This window comes from Zonotrichia albicollis, chromosome 8 (genome assembly GCF_047830755.1).
Source record: "Zonotrichia albicollis isolate bZonAlb1 chromosome 8, bZonAlb1.hap1, whole genome shotgun sequence".
Taxonomy (NCBI): Eukaryota; Metazoa; Chordata; class Aves; order Passeriformes; family Passerellidae; genus Zonotrichia; species Zonotrichia albicollis.
In genome coordinates, this window is record NC_133826.1 from 5733142 (window position 1) to 5748471 (window position 15330).

A 15330-nucleotide genomic window follows, 5' to 3' on the forward strand; every position below is an offset into this window, starting at 1 on the left:
GGACAAGAAGAGCACCTGAGATTTTATTTGGCCAGCAGTGTGGCAGTGCTACATCCTACTGCTACATATACTTGAATAATGGAGCAGTGGGTTTTAGGACAAAGAATAATTATGGCTGTGGAAGTGAGAGATTCTGGCTTGCAGGAAAGACAATTCTTGGATGATAAACTGATGGGGTTTGTAGTTTGATTTAAACCTGACTGTGTCCTTCTTTCTTTACTAGGCCATGAGCTAACTAAAAATAAGGATATAATTAGGAGACCCGGAGCATGTTAAGGTGCTTAAACTGACCTTTTAGACATGAAGCAAGCAAAAGAAAAGTCATGATGGTTGTGAAAGGTTCCTAAAATGTGAAAAGGGAAGGTGCATCCAACAGGCAAGGAAGTACAGAGCATAGATTTAAGTAAGAAAAATGAAAAGTAAACCAGCAAACAGCTGACTTAGGGGATTGGAGTTCTCTATAAAGAAGTTGAAGTTAAAAGAGAATAAAATTAAGCCAAGAAACAAAGGAGATTATAGAAGACATTGAACAAAGCATTTTTAAACAATGAAAGTTCCAAAAATAAAAGCATAGAAAAAGGAGATCAAAGAGACACCATTTAGTCAGATACAAATAAAAATATAAATTGGAAAAAAATAAGGAAAAACCCCCAAACTACAGAATTAAGAGCCCTAACTTGCTTTCAGACAAGCAAAAAGGGATTTATGCAAAGGAAAAGTAATATCACCTGTTATTAAAGTGCCCTTGCAAACAGACAGATGAGAATGGCCACTGGGCTGGACAGTAAAATGTTAATGACCATTGATGCTGCAGTGAATGTGGTTAAATGCATGAGTTAAAGAAAATTCCTACAGACACCTGGACAGGAATGGAAGGATTTAAGGAAATTAGAGTGGGAAAATTGGAAATCAGTGTAGGGAAACTATGAAAAGAGGAAAAGTTGAAGAAAATTTCTGTGCAGTTTAAAATTTCTGTGCACATTTTGAAGAAATTTCACCAAAAGCAAAAGACTAAAGCATCTTAAACAGATAAATGCAGATAAATAACATACAAACAAAAGTAGGTTTGTGAATCCCAAAAGTAGAAAGGCAGGTTTTGAAAACTGTTGGTTACTTTGATCACAGCAGGTAAAAAACAGGAGCTGTGTAAGAATCTGAAGGACAAGTCTTGATCAGAAATGAACCTGTATTTATGCTCTGCTGGGCTTGGGGTTTGTTTTGTGCCTCAGTAGAAGCAGCAGAAAATAAATTTCAGTTTTAAATGTAATATTCAACTACGTATAGCTGAAAAGTCACAGTAGTTTGGGCAAGAAAAATTTAGTTTAAAATGTAAATAGTATTGTGGGCACTAACACATCAGTTGGCAGTTTAAGGGATGTGGTCATTGGTGCATTGGTTCAGCTAACTTGAGTTAAAAGGTTTAATTTCAACATCTTTTTGCAAAACATATTACATTAGCATATCTAAAAGCCGTGACGGGATTGAAGGATTGTCTAGTTGAAAGACAAGACTGAAAAAGTCAGCCAATGGACAGGGCATATTTTCAAAGGTTATTATACAAATAGAGAAGAACAGGTTTTAAAATATCCATTTGAAAGAAGAAAGAAATATATTGTAGAAAGTCATTAAATTGTTTTGAGGAAAATGGAGATGAGGGGGCAGTAGCACAAATATCTCAGCAACTTGGTCTCTATGGCTTGAAGGGTTTCCCAGTTTTCCTGTTGTTTCTCTTTCCACACAGCCTGTCATTCTACTTTTTTTTTTTTTTTTAATTTAGCAAAGATTTTATTGCTAAAATAATGAAGCACCCATCATTGTTCCATTCCTGAGAGCTCTCCTCCCTGGGGGCTGCTCTCCAGCAGTGGTCCCAGGGCAGGGGAGGTGCTCAGCTTCTTGACATTCCTGACTGTGAGCATGAGTAAAAAGCAGGGACTGTGCTCTGACTTGGCACCATCAAACCCAGGCTCCCAGAGTTAAATTAGGTGAAATCTGGTGCCTTTCTCTGAGTCAGGGTGGATGGGTTTGGGTCACCTCACCTTGCACAGCAGCTCTGTGGCCTCTTGGCTGCCCTGTGGACACTGAAATGCTCCTGGGCATTGCACACACACTGCACACCAGTGGGAATGGCTGGAGCACATTGCTCAGGATGGACTCCTGCTCTGAACCTGTGCAGTGGTGTTCTAAAAACAAGGAAAAGTGTACATATAGTGGGCAAAAGCTGGGAACACGAGGAGAACTTCCACCAAAATAAGCTTGGTGCATCACTTTTCACATGCTTCTGAATTATTCAGTTCCCACTCTGTGATTGGGAGGGTGCACATCTGCACACCTGGGGGAGTAAAAGCCTGGTGTATGAATACAAGCCTGCAGAAAATCCAGGGTGCAGGGGTCAGCTATTCATCCTGACACTGAAGAGACTTCTTTGATATATAAGCTGCAGTTAGCATGAGAAATATGTGGATTCAAGGGACCAATCATTGAAACATTTAAATATGGAAACAAAGTGTGGGTTCTGCGTTAAGAAAAAAAATGAGCGATAATTTATAAAACAGATGAAAGGAATGGTATGGATGACAAACAACAGACAGCTGGCTGATGGAGATCTTTAGAAAGGACATTTCACTGTTTTGATGTGCCCCCTTGCTGTGTTAGTGGGTGTCAGATCTGTGATTTGTTGTTTAATGTGCAGTGGTGTGTGACCAAGTAGAAGCAATAAACCACAAAGGTAAATTAAAAGGTAAATTAACAGTCTTAACTACTGGAACATGATGGATGAAATTATATTTCATTTCTCTTTCATACCAAATGGCTTCCTTTGCCCAATCTACTTCTCCCATAGCACCTCCAGTTTCCTTCTTGCCTCTGCAATTCCTCAGAGACACAGATGTCCACAAGATGGTACTAGGCTACCAGTAGCCCCTACAATGGCTGGTCAGTGAAGGCTCTTGAAATTGCTGCTGCTCAGGTGACACCGGAGAAGTTCACTCAAAAAAATCTCATTAGTGTTGTTTCCTATGAGAGGCATTAAGGCCAAAACACCTGTTTGGTTGTTTTTTAAAATGAAACAAAATTCCATCAGGAATCAGAGCAGATCATTGCTGTGACTAATGCTCTGCTCATTCACACCTGTTTAGTACCAGATAGCTTCATTATTGCCTTTGGATCCACTTCCAATGTCAACTAATAAACTAACTTACAAAAGAGAAGAATGAGGCCATGAATTACAGTAGCTTTATAAATCTGTGTTTTGACACATTCAAAAAAGAGAAATTTGACCTAATGTATTATAAATACCTCATTTGCTTTAAGCAATTATTGTAATCTATCACATTGATGCAGCCAACACAAATATGCGCTACATTTCTCATGCTAAAAATTGTTCAAACAGGCTTGAATAAATTGTTAATACTCTATAAGCTGCTAGTGGAATAGCTCAATGATTAGCTCTTCTCTTCACATGATTCAAAGGCATTAGTGACACTGCTGACTAATGACTTGCAAAATTTTTGTTAAAGACACAGGTACATTTTTAAATGGCAGCCCAGTTTTAAAGTCAATGGCACTTCAGGCTTTGAAACTGCAAAGCTTTTTTACATTGGTTTATGTAAAATTAGTGTTTGATTAATTTTTTTTAAATGACACTCCACATATAATCGTGTTAATTCTGTTGTGATGATAGATTCAAGTTACTCTTGAAAAGTATCTTCTCATAATACGATTACTGGAATACTGTTAATCCTGACTGTATGAAGGAGGCTGCGATGTTAATTAAAGACGGTGAACTGCTTTCTCATCAGCACCGTACAAATGGAGTGATAAATAAGGCCCCTGATAGCTTGGGAACCATTTGTTATTACTGATCAGACCGCATGTGCTTAGGCAGTAGAAAGGGTAAGCAATCCCTACGAGGAGAGGTGCCCACCTTTAGTATACTTGGTACTTGTTTCACTAATTTTAATACAATTAAGTGGAGATGACCACATCAGTATGGTCATAATGAAAGCCCTCAGTGGGAGATCTGAAGTAATGAGGAAAGCACATAATTTGTGACTCGAGGCCGTTTAAAGGAGCCTGCGTGTTTAATTGGCTTAATAAAATTAAGATCATGAACGAGGCTGTCATTGTACCGGGGCCACCGAGGGAGGCTCAGGACCTGAAGGCCTGACCCAGTCAGACCCAGCAGGGCCCAGGCCCGCCTATCCCAGCGAGAGCTCCAGGGTGACCAGGCCGGCCTGGGAGCGCACAGCCGTGCCATCTGCGGGGCTTCCTTTCGGTGGCGGCGGGAGTCCCGCAGGTGTCCCTCCGGGCTCCTCCGGGAGGCGGGATGCCGGCCGCGCTCTCCGGGGCCGAGCCGAGCGGGGCCCGCCCAGCGGGGCGCGTCACGGCGGCGGCGCGGCGGGGCGGGGGCGGCGCCGGCCGCAGTCGGCACGGGGCGGGCAGCGAGCGGCGCGCCGGCTGCGCGCACCCCGCACACGGCGCGCTGCCACCGAGGGAGGGAGGGAGCGAGCACCATGTGCCGGCCAGCGCTCGCCCGGCTGCTGCTCCTCCAGCTGCTGCTGCTCAAGCTGCACCTCGGCAAAGGTGGGTCCGGCGCGGTGCGGCCGCTCTCCCTCCGCGCCGGGGTTCCCCGGCCTCAGCGCTGCCGGGGAGGAGGCGAGCGTCCTGCCGGCACGGGCACCCCGGGATGTGCGGCCGCGGATGCCCGCTCGCCCCGGTGCCCTGCGCGGGGTTTGGGACCTGCGGAGGGCCGGGCACGCTCGGGGGTTGCGACCTGCGGGGGCCGGGCAAGCTCTTCAGGCGGGCGAATGGAGCCCGAGAGCTGGTGACAGGAGCTGCCACCTTTAATCCCTTTCAGAGGGGATTTGTGCCTCATCAGAGCAGCGCGGCACCGAGTCTATAAAGCAGATTTGCTCCGTTCTCCCCCCGCCCTCAACTTTAGTTGGGTCAGGTCCCTTTTCCCGGGACGGTGCCTTTTCCGCCCCGCGTCCCCAGGTGTCGGTGCGTTTTGCCCCGGCAACGGATGCGCAGGAGGTCCCAGCATCACTGCGCTTTATAATTTTTCTTTGTCTGTTGTGTTTCGGGTTTAACCATATTCTATACCCAAGCTCCTTTTCCCTCCGCCTTTAAAACAATGCGGGGAAGCAGGGGAATGGCCCCTTTTATCCCTGCACAAAGCAGCTCCGGGATCGCCGCCGTGCTCCCGCGCGTTTCCCCCTGCCCCGCACCGAGCCGCTGTGCCCCGGCGAGCCCGGCCCCAGCCCCGCACCGAGCCGCTGTGCCCAGGCGAGCCCAGCCGCAGCCCCCACTCGGCCGGCGGTGGCTCCCGGCGTCTTGCCCGGGCTGTCCGCGGCCGGGCCGGGCGGCGAGGCGGCCCCGGGATGCCCCCACTGCCCGGCCGTGGGAGCGCGCCCCGCTGACCCAGGCGCGGCCCCGTGTCTCGCAGGCGCCGTCAAGGAGTGCGAGGAGAACCAGTTCCAGTGCCGGAACGAGCGGTGCATCCCCGCCATCTGGAAATGCGACGAGGACGACGACTGCTCGGATAACAGTGACGAGGCGGATTGCCGTGAGTATCCGTGCCCCGCACGGGGCGGGGGTGCCGGGCAGGGCGCGCTTCCCAGCTGCGCTGCGCCTCTTTTTTATGAATGAATGAATGAAGTCGCGCCGTCCCCGGCCGCGGCGCCGATTGGCTGCCGGCAGCAGCAGATCCGTGACGCGGCGCCGCGGGGCAGCGGCTCCTCGCTGCCGGCTCGCCCGGCCCGGCCCGGCCGGGATGCCCGGAGCGCCACACGGCAGCGCGGGTCCGGCAGCAGCCGTCACCGGGCAGCTCCCTGCCCGCCCTCTGCCCGTCCGCCCGCCTCCAGCAGCGCCTCTGCTCAGAGCGCCTCAAGGAACACACAGTTTGTGTCCTCGGGGCAGCTGGGAGAGATGTTAAACCCCGGAAGAGCCCGTGCTTAGGGCGAGTGACAGGTGCTCATGTGAAATGTTGCTTACTCATAATCATCTTACAAGATGTGCGGTGGGTGTGGATCTTGTGTTTAAATATGTTTGCAGTCAGGGTGACAAGGCAGATGAACAAGTAGCACTGCTTGGTTTGGCAGTGTCAGCCATGCAACACTAATTCCTTCATAGTGTAAGGGAAAAGAGAGAAAGATCTATACTTCCAATCCTGAAAAAATGGCACTCGTTCTTTCTCCTGTGGTGTGGCCCTGGTGCGTATCAGTGGAGACCCATAAACTCTGGGTACTTTGTAGAGTTGTGCTGTTATAACTTGGCTGTTATTTTGGTTACAGTTTCTGATAGCCTGGGAGAACTTGTCTCAGCCATGAAGTGTTAGAAGCATCTGTAAAAGAAATTACAGAGCCTTAATCTTGAAGAGAAGTGTCTTTAATTTGGGGTTTAAAATTGCAAATATTGTAGCAAGTACCACATCTCTTGAATTATCTCTGTAGAATAATAGGCACTGAATGTGCATTCAGTGAGTGAACTCTTCAAAGCTCATAGACCCAGTGAATGCATCACAAAAAGAAAGGTCACTGGTTATGTGTTTTTCCATATGTGATTTTCCTGCTAACATCTTCCCATGTAAGTCTGTCAGGTGATATTTGGAGTGAAGTCTGAGTAGATCAGTTTAAGGAGAGCAGGATTCCCAAACTCTTAAATTATAACAAGATGTTCCCTGTGATTACCCCATAACATTTCTTTCTGGTTGCTGTCTTTATTCAGAGGATTGATTGACTTTATATATGATATTTTTTATGATCTGGGGAGTAGGCAGCATTAATTGAGACACAGAAATGGTTCTTACAGGAATTATAATGGCACTATTTAGAGGCAAATTAGATGTGGAATGTTTCAAATTGCAAAAGAGTCGGGAAAGCTGGGGGTGACTGAGAACTACAGTGGACTCTTGTGCAGCCATAAGTGGGAAAGTTTTCATAGAAGTGTCTGTGTTTCCCAAGAGAGACAGTAATCTGTGGAAGCACTGAGAATCTCTGAGCAGGTGTTCTTGAAGCCTCCTATTTCAAACCTCTGTGCACTGTGGTACAAAGGCTTGCTGAGCTCGGGTGACCTGTGGGCAGTGCTTCTGGAGCTGCTTTTCGGAGGTTGGGATCGTGGCTGGAGGATTATCCTGAATGGATTCTGGACCCTGCACTCAACACAGAAGAGTAGGTTTGTGTCCTGAGCTCTTGCCCTGAGTGAGTGAGGGGCTCAGTATCTGGGCTGCTTTTTTATCTTCTCCTTAAAAGCAGCCCTCTGAGCATTGTGTCAGAAGAAGAGAGAGCGTAGAACAACCTGCTGCTGAACGTCAGCTCAGTGTGGACTGTGCTATGTTATAATGCTTATTGCATCTGATTTAGGTTTATTTCAGAGGGGTTTTATAGTTGTTGGGTTTGGGGGTGGTAAAAACATGTTCTTCACTTTAATCTGAATTTGGTATTTATTATTGATTGGGAATTAGTCTTCAGGAATTGCTCACGGACTGTTTATTTAGTTCATAAATAGAGAGATTTTGCAGTTGCTTCTTCAAGCAGGCTGAAAGACAAAAATTACGTTTGTCATGCACATTTTTCTCACTTAAATTGTTCTGAACACTGCTTTATTTTGAAAGTGCATACTGTTTTTCAGCATATGGAATGTTTGGAGTTCTACTCACTGGGTGAAAAAATACATTCCATGTTTTTGCTTCTAGATACTGCCTCTGTTATCACTGCTGTAATAAACAGAAATTTATTTTAAAACTATTTTATGAACATATGCAATAGAAGAAACTATTTTGGAAAACTCAGCATGCCAGAGTAGTGATGGAGAAGGAAATGAATATGCAGGTAGCCTGCTGGCAGTGAGTGCTGATAAGGACCCTGATAACCTCTGTAATTACTTGATGATTCCTTCTCCCAGAGCTAATAATGTATTTGTAATAGCTCATTGCTGCTTGCGTATATTCTCCCCTTTTAAAGAGACAGGATGGTCTTTATGGTGCAGAATTGGTTTGTGAAACCAATTCCTTGTGGCAGATAGTGTAATACACTGGAAAATTTTGTAACCAAGAGTATCTTAAATAGTTGGAAAGAGTTGTTTTTGGGTTTTTTTGGCAGGACTCTGTGGGCTTCCTATGAGAAATTATCTTTGTGCAAGACTGAATTTTAATTTGTTTGTTGTTATCTGTGTCCCTTTTGTGTTGTGTCCCGTGTCTGTCCCCGTTTCCCCCATCCTCCGAGCCCCCATGATTTGCTGGCATCATGTTTTGGATTCTAAGGAGAATGTGTCAGTAATCAAAGTGAATTGCATCCTTGGCATTTGATTTCAACTGAGTAATCCTTTTCTGTCAGGGCTGGGAGTTCAACTTATGTACCCTAGGAGTGATGTGTGAGTTAACACAGCAGACATGGACCTGAAGGCAGCACTGGTTTTTTGGTGTATTAAGTTTATCCAGGATTTGGTTTCTGGGCTAGCAAAAGAATGGTAGCCAAGGGGGCTGCCAGAAGGGAGGAGATGGTGCTCGTTGTGTGTAGGCACATGACTTGTGAAGTGTTAACAAGAGAAAAGGAGACACTAATTTGTGTGCATTGTAGAAATATATAAAAATAAAGCAGTAAACAGATTGCCTAAATATGAAGATGCTGTTTTGCTGTCATGTTTTCAGCAATTTATACCATTTTGAGGAAAGGAAGATAAAAAGGGAGTAGATATGTTCCTTAAAATGTATCTTTGGAAAGGAAGCTAAACTACAGAGAGATAACCAGTGGAAGTTACATTGTTTGGATTGCTGGGGAAATCATGTTTTAAACTTGGGAATTAAAAATCTTGGGTACCTACTGCAGAGTTTAAACCTAAACTATTAGTCCTGAAACTATTTGTTTCTGCTCTATGCAAAAGGATTTGCTTGGGCTCAGTCCAGTCTGTGTAGGCCTGGAAAAACAAAATCCTGGTCACAGCTCACAGCTTTCAATGCCACAATCTGCACTAAACGTGGTCCATACAATGAGGACAGGGGCCCAGAGTAATTCTGAACGTGATTTCTGTAGATGCATTTTCATCCTTCCCTGTGATACATTTTCCTCTTTGGAAATACTGGAAAGACACTTACAAGCTGTTTCACACAATGCTTGCAGATGACAGTCATTGAGACATTTTTTGTAATGGTACAGCAGCAACTTTATAAAACATCAAAGCTACTTTTATAGTGGGAAAAATGTCCATTTTCTGAGGCAGAGTGTTTTAGCAAAAACATTCTTTGCTGACGTACTCAAAAAGTGGGATACTGACTTTTTTCTGTGTCCCCCTCAGGATGGGCGGAGGCTGCAAAGCCAGGTCAGACCAGGGATGTGTGTGCTGTGTCCGGGGTGCTGTGATGATCACCCAGAGGGGAAAATCCTAGAGCTCTGTTCTGAAGGGGGAGTGGCTCTTGGAGGCTTTTCCCCAGCTTTACAAGTTTATTCCTGCTTGCCATTGTAGCCAGCACAAAACAAGACGACCTTGCAAACAGCTGCCTGACGCAATATATTTGACGCAAAATAGGAGCTCTTACTTTGACAGCTGTTTGATTTTATTTTTATGATGTAAGTATGATTTATTTTAACCCAGACCTGAGTGTGGGTGAAAGAGACTGGACGATCTCTGCTCAAATGTTTCACTGTTGAATAAACACTAAATGTGGCAGAGAGTATAGCTGCAAAAAGCAATGAGTAGCTTAACCAGTTTCCTAAAATGAAACACAAGCTGCAGGATCATTTCAGCTTTGTAATACCTGCCTGCAGGGGGACACAGGCAAATGCAGAATTACCATTTCTTGTTTAAAGCTCCATTTTCCACCTTTGCACTGGTATCCTTTCTGTGATGTTGCTTGCTGGTGAGGACTGCTCATGGGGATATTTTATAGACAGGGTTGAGGCTGCCTCAGGTGTGAGATGCAGTCTGAAGGGAGTTACTGTTTCAAAAACTGTTCCCATGTGTACAGAATGCAAGGTAAACATGTGGCCTCAGCAAACCTCCCCTACCTCAGCCTTGCCTGCCTTGTGGCTGCAGGAGGTGGCTGTGTAGCTGAGACACATTTCCTTTGCAGTTGAGGAAGGAGCAGTCCTGTGCTCCCACTGGCTTTGTACAGAGAATTTGACTCCTGCTGCCTGTGTGGAAGCCCAGGAGGCAGCCTCATGGTCTCCATGCTTGTCACTTTAGGTTTCACTAGAGCTGGAATTTGGGAGTAAAAACATATCAAAAAGCCCATGTGAAAACTAAACTGTGGATCCTGTGCAGAGTTAAGTGTGGTCTGGGTGGCTCTGAAGTGCAGGAGTGTAATGGTGTGCCAGGCTTGCAGCTTTTGGGGCGTGACCAAGTGGCACAGTAGGCACTCACAATGCCACATGTATTCTATAACTTTTTTTCCTCTGTTATGCATTGCTGCAATTTCTCTTTCTGTTTCATACTGAGCCAGTGTCCTGTATGCTGAGTGATTGCTGCCTGCTGCCCTGGAGCTCCTGTGCATGTCACCACGTGGAGTTTGAGGGTTCCCTGGCTTATGCATGGTCATATGCTCTTGATTGTGTCAGTGAGATTTTAACTGTGTTGTGTGGCCAGCTTGCATGCTTATCCCAAAACTGGAAGCACTTGGAGGACTGGTGTTGAGAGGCAGGACTTGTTTGCTTTTCTGTGTGGCTGCTGCCTGCTTGTCCTGGTCTGTACTGGATTCATGTCCAGCTTAGGTTTAAAACCAGTTTACTGACCTCTTGTGCTCCACAGTGAATGTCTTTATTCATTTGTCTTCATTTTTCATTATATTCTTGTTATCTGCTCTGAAAAAACTAACTTGCATGTTTTTGGTGTCTGGATTATATTCCCTGTTAGTGCAACCTGCTGCAACATTTATGTAGAAAATCAAGTTTTAAGACCATGGCATTCTCCTTTTCCCTATTTCCTGGGACATTTTCTTGAGCAATTTATTTATGCAGTTTTCTTTATTAAGCAGTCTAAATGCAGACTGTTTCCAGAAGGGGGTGATTTTCTATCATTCCTGCTCATGGTCTGGAAAAGAAAGAGAGAACTGAGATGGGACCCCTGAAAAGGCAGAAGAGAGAGCTGGGAGAGCCACTGGGGACATGATGGTTACTGAGGGAAGTGAACTTGGTTTTATGCAGTGCTGCTGTTTTATGCAGTGTATCGAGTTGCTCTAGATACAGTTACAGGAATGAGCTGTGAGCTGAAAAGCTTTCCTGAGGTCAAGGAGAAAGGGAAGAGTGAATGTAATGATTAAGTTCAAGAAGGAAATTATGAAAGTGCAGTTGAAACCAACATGACTTGGTTTGTTTATCAGAGAGCTCAGAGCTGGCATTTCAGAGGATAGAAGCATATTCTACATTTTGAGCCAAGGTAGGTAAATTTCTTCCAAAGCATTTTAATGTATAAAGAAACTGTGGCTGCCCTATCCCTGGCAGTGCTCAAGGCCAGGCTGGCTGGGGCTCTGAGCAACCTGGGTTTGGAACTAAAGGTCTTTAGAGTCCCTTCCAACCCAAACCATCCTGTGATTCTATGAAAAGTCAATGCAGACCAGTTCTCTTGTGTCTGCAGTGTTCTAGACCCAGCCTTAGCACAGGTTAGAGATGTGATTTCTGACTGATTGATGTTAAGAGTGGAAGATACTTAGGATAATTTAAAATTAATCAGAAAATGTTCCAAAGTTTATTCAAACTGCAATTATGAAACCAGAGAAACCAAGTGTAATGTGTTGGTGAACACATTTATTTGATACACCTACACTAAGATTGCCAGTGCTAGAAATAATAAGTTTTTGTGACTCCATTGTCCACCTAAAGGACCATTAAACACTCTGTTACACCTGAAAATGTCTAACCGTTATTGATTCCCTCAGCAGACTCCCAGCTTTTGTTTCTGCTGGCCTTTTCAATACCATCAGCTTTTTGAATTCACTGACAAATCTGCCATGTCTTTGGTGTGCCTCAGAGACTGATGTTGTGTTAGGGATGCATTTGTGGTGGGATTGATTTGGTGTGAACAACTCCTGATCCTTTTACTGGTGTCCTTTTCTTTTCTACAGCTTTTCCATTTTCCTGCAGCTTTTCCCTGGTAATTTCAAAGATGTTCCCACAGCATGCTGTTGCTCACTTCTGCTTTTCTGTGTTGCTACACTTTTCTGTGCCTGCCTTATAAAATGCTGTAAGATGTCAATTGTTCTTTCATTTTTTCCTTTGCCCAGGAAGTCAGTAAGTTGAGTTTGGTGATGGAGATGAAGATGTGGGTTGCTGCTTGTTGTCCTGTGCAGTAGCTGGTCCTTGGCAGAAAAGGAGCCTGCCTGCTGTGGTGTGCTCTGCTCCCAGGCTGACAGCTGCTTCCAGCCAAAGGGAAATCCTCACTGTTTCATGGTGCATGTGAGCGAAGTGTTGGAAAAGCTGAGTGTAGTTTTTCTAACTCTCTATTTTCCATTAAAATCATCAATATGTAGATACCCAGGGAGGGGAGGGTAAAAGGCCCTGTGATAAAATTAATGCAGATTTTCTACTCTGCGAGAAATTCTGTCTGAAATGCAAGTGATAAAAACCTGATTAGACTTCAGAAGTTACAATAATACTGTAAGCTAGTTGTAAAATAAAACTAAACCCTTGCACACTGAAAGGTTTTCAGAAGCCAGATTTTAACATGCAAGAAGCCAAAAGATTTTTAAAGGAGAGTTGTGAGCTCTGTCACTGATGGTCCCTCAGGGTGAGACATCCTGTTTCTTGCCATAGTATTGATGCCCTGGTAGACTGTGCTTCTGTTCCTGGCAAGGCCCGTGACTTTCCTTCCCAGAGCTGTGGCAGATCTGGCAGCCCTGTGCCTTTCTCCTCACGAAGAGGTGAATAAATGGTGATAGAGCTCCTCTGCTCCAGAGTGACTCTGCTGTACAAGAGTCAGCAGCCGAGGCAAGAACAGAAATGAGGCCTCCTGCCTGCCAGCCCTGTGCTCAGCACACACAGCTGCTCCTTGCAGGGGTACCTGTTGGACAAGTGGAAGGGTTTCAGTTTTTCCTCCAGGTTTCCTGCTTTTATTCAGCCCAAGCTAAGGCCTGGCAGTCACTCACTCACACTTAATGCCAAGAGCAAGTGTTAGAAACTGGGAGAGAACAGGATTTATAGCTGGCTTGGAGCAAGGCTTACAAGCCTTTGGGCTGCAGCCATGCAAAGTGAGTTTTATTGCCAATTTTTTTTCTTAGATGTTCTGTTTCTGATACTTCGATATTATTTAATGCATTATTAATATTTATTAAATGCTTGAGAGCATGTGTGGCACTGTACCAGGACCAGAGCAGTGAGGGACTCAGTTTCCATGGCAGCAGGAGCACAGTCCTGTACTTACAGAACCAGAAGGGCTCTTTTTGGCAACTGCTCTGTGCTGTTGTGATTACTTTTTAAAGATAGATATATTATTTAACATTGAATTCGTTAATGCTGCAGAATCTTGTCCATCCTGAGTGAGAATTTTGCCTGCTGTAAGTTTCTTTATCTTTTTCTTGAGTTCTAGCTTTGTTTCTGTATCTTCTGTGGGTGTCATTTCTTTTACTTGCAAAATAGTGAAAGGAGTGAAAGTTTGCATTGCAAATTCATAGTAATAGGTGGAAGTTTTATCTTGATTTTGGTTAAATTTGAACTGTTACATTGTTGAAGACTTCTTTTCCTTTACATGTAGCATATAGCATAGATTTATCAATTAAAATAATTGCTGAAGAAACTGGTGTGTACAGCTGACAGTGAACTCTTTACTATGTCCCTCATTTAGATAACTGCTCCAGTTCCAGGTTTTAACTTTGTATGTTATTTTAACTGGCCTTGTTTTATACTTTTTTTCATGCTGCCTTCCTTGATATGTAATGTGTAGTGTGATGTACACTGAGGTGATACTTTACTTCATTTCAAGGGGTGAATTAAACTTTTTCTTTGATCCCAAGTCTTTGTCCTGCTGTGCATTACCCAGTTGAGATTTTCTGTCTTTCTTTCCATGTATGAAGTTAATGGGATTAATTCCTTTGATGGCTTTTTTTCTGTTTTTGTTGATCTAGGTGAGTGAGGTTGTAGGCATCTTTCCAAATGTGTTGCATGAGTCTCCTACGATAGATACCAGCTGCTTGGCTTGCTGCTTGAGCAGTGATTGTATATCAGTAAACCCTGCTGGATTTACTGGATGTGTTCCATCCAGATATGATGCACTCTGTGAGATCCAGAGAGTAAAAATCAGCTACAGCAGGAGTAGTGAATATACTTGCACTGAGAAGAAGAATTTTGGATGTAAACTTACAACTGCTCCTGTAGACTTCTCATTCTGAATCACAGTTGATCTATAGAGCTACTTATAAACAGAGATGGCCCAGTTTCTTTGGTAGCAAATGTCAGTGCTGACTGATATAGGCCAAGAAATACACCTCCTGCCTCTGTAGCTCAGAGCTTCTATTCCTGTTTGTGTGCTTGTGTTACGCTCATTACACATTTGTCATCCCGTGGCACCTTAGCAGTTCAGCTTTCTATGAATCTTCCCATAAAAGTGGGCTAAGTATTATCTCAGGGACATGAAAATTGATGCTTGGGAAAGTTACCCTGTGCCCAAGGCTGTAGAGTGATTCAGCAACTCATTGTGGACATGAGTGACTCATGAAGAAAGTCCCCCGTTTCTTTTTCAGGTCTATTATCATGTTGTTTTACACAGATAATCGTGTTCCTTGGATTAAATGACTGCTCAAGGATTTAGCCTTTGCTTTTGTCATATACAGTTCATAAAATATTCAGAAAAACCTCAGTGTTGAGACAACTCACTGTTTCAAAATTTTAGTGTTGGTCAAATTGGTCAAGCTGGCAAGAAATGTATCAAATGTCTCACTTCTTGTATTTAGTATTGGACACAGAAAATACAGGTGCTAAAGGAGGAGTATAATATTTTTGTGTTCCAAAATGAACTTTGTTTTTGTACATTCCAACAGATCTTGAAGCATAGCCTGTGTACAGACAGAAATCATTGCAGCCACTTCTTCAGCTGGCCAAAAGTGCCTGTTGTGAGACTGTACCACAGACCTTTGGTTTGCTAAAGAAGCTCTTTCCATTCTAAATTCCATTCAAGACTCCTTCACCTCCTGCCCACGCCTTGCTGTTGTCTGAGCATGCACTGCTGAACTAATCACCTGTGCACCCGTTCCTCCATAAATTATAAGTAACCTATCATTTTCTGGAAGGAACAAAGATAACTGAGGAGCTTAATTTTCTATTGTTTATTTTATTGCTCTTTTCCTTCTTCCTTTCTCGTGTAAAACAGCAAAGGTACAGTTTAGATTGCACAACTCTGAAGTTTACACAAGGT

The 15330-nt window shown here is 44.3% G+C and overlaps 1 protein-coding gene across 2 annotated transcripts in view; it reads left to right on the plus strand.

Annotated features, from left to right (window-relative positions):
• The first annotated feature begins 4398 nt into the window (after window positions 1-4398).
• The window catches only part of LRP8 (LDL receptor related protein 8), a 171936-nt gene continuing 161004 nt past the window's right edge, over window positions 4399-15330 (plus strand). For both annotated transcript variants that reach the window (XM_074545774.1, XM_074545775.1), the window contains exons 1-2: window positions 4399-4581; window positions 5444-5563. In XM_074545774.1, the coding sequence (XP_074401875.1) occupies window positions 4512-4581; window positions 5444-5563 (190 nt within the window). In that variant the 5' untranslated portion in view covers window positions 4399-4511. The remainder of the gene's footprint in view (window positions 4582-5443; window positions 5564-15330) is intronic.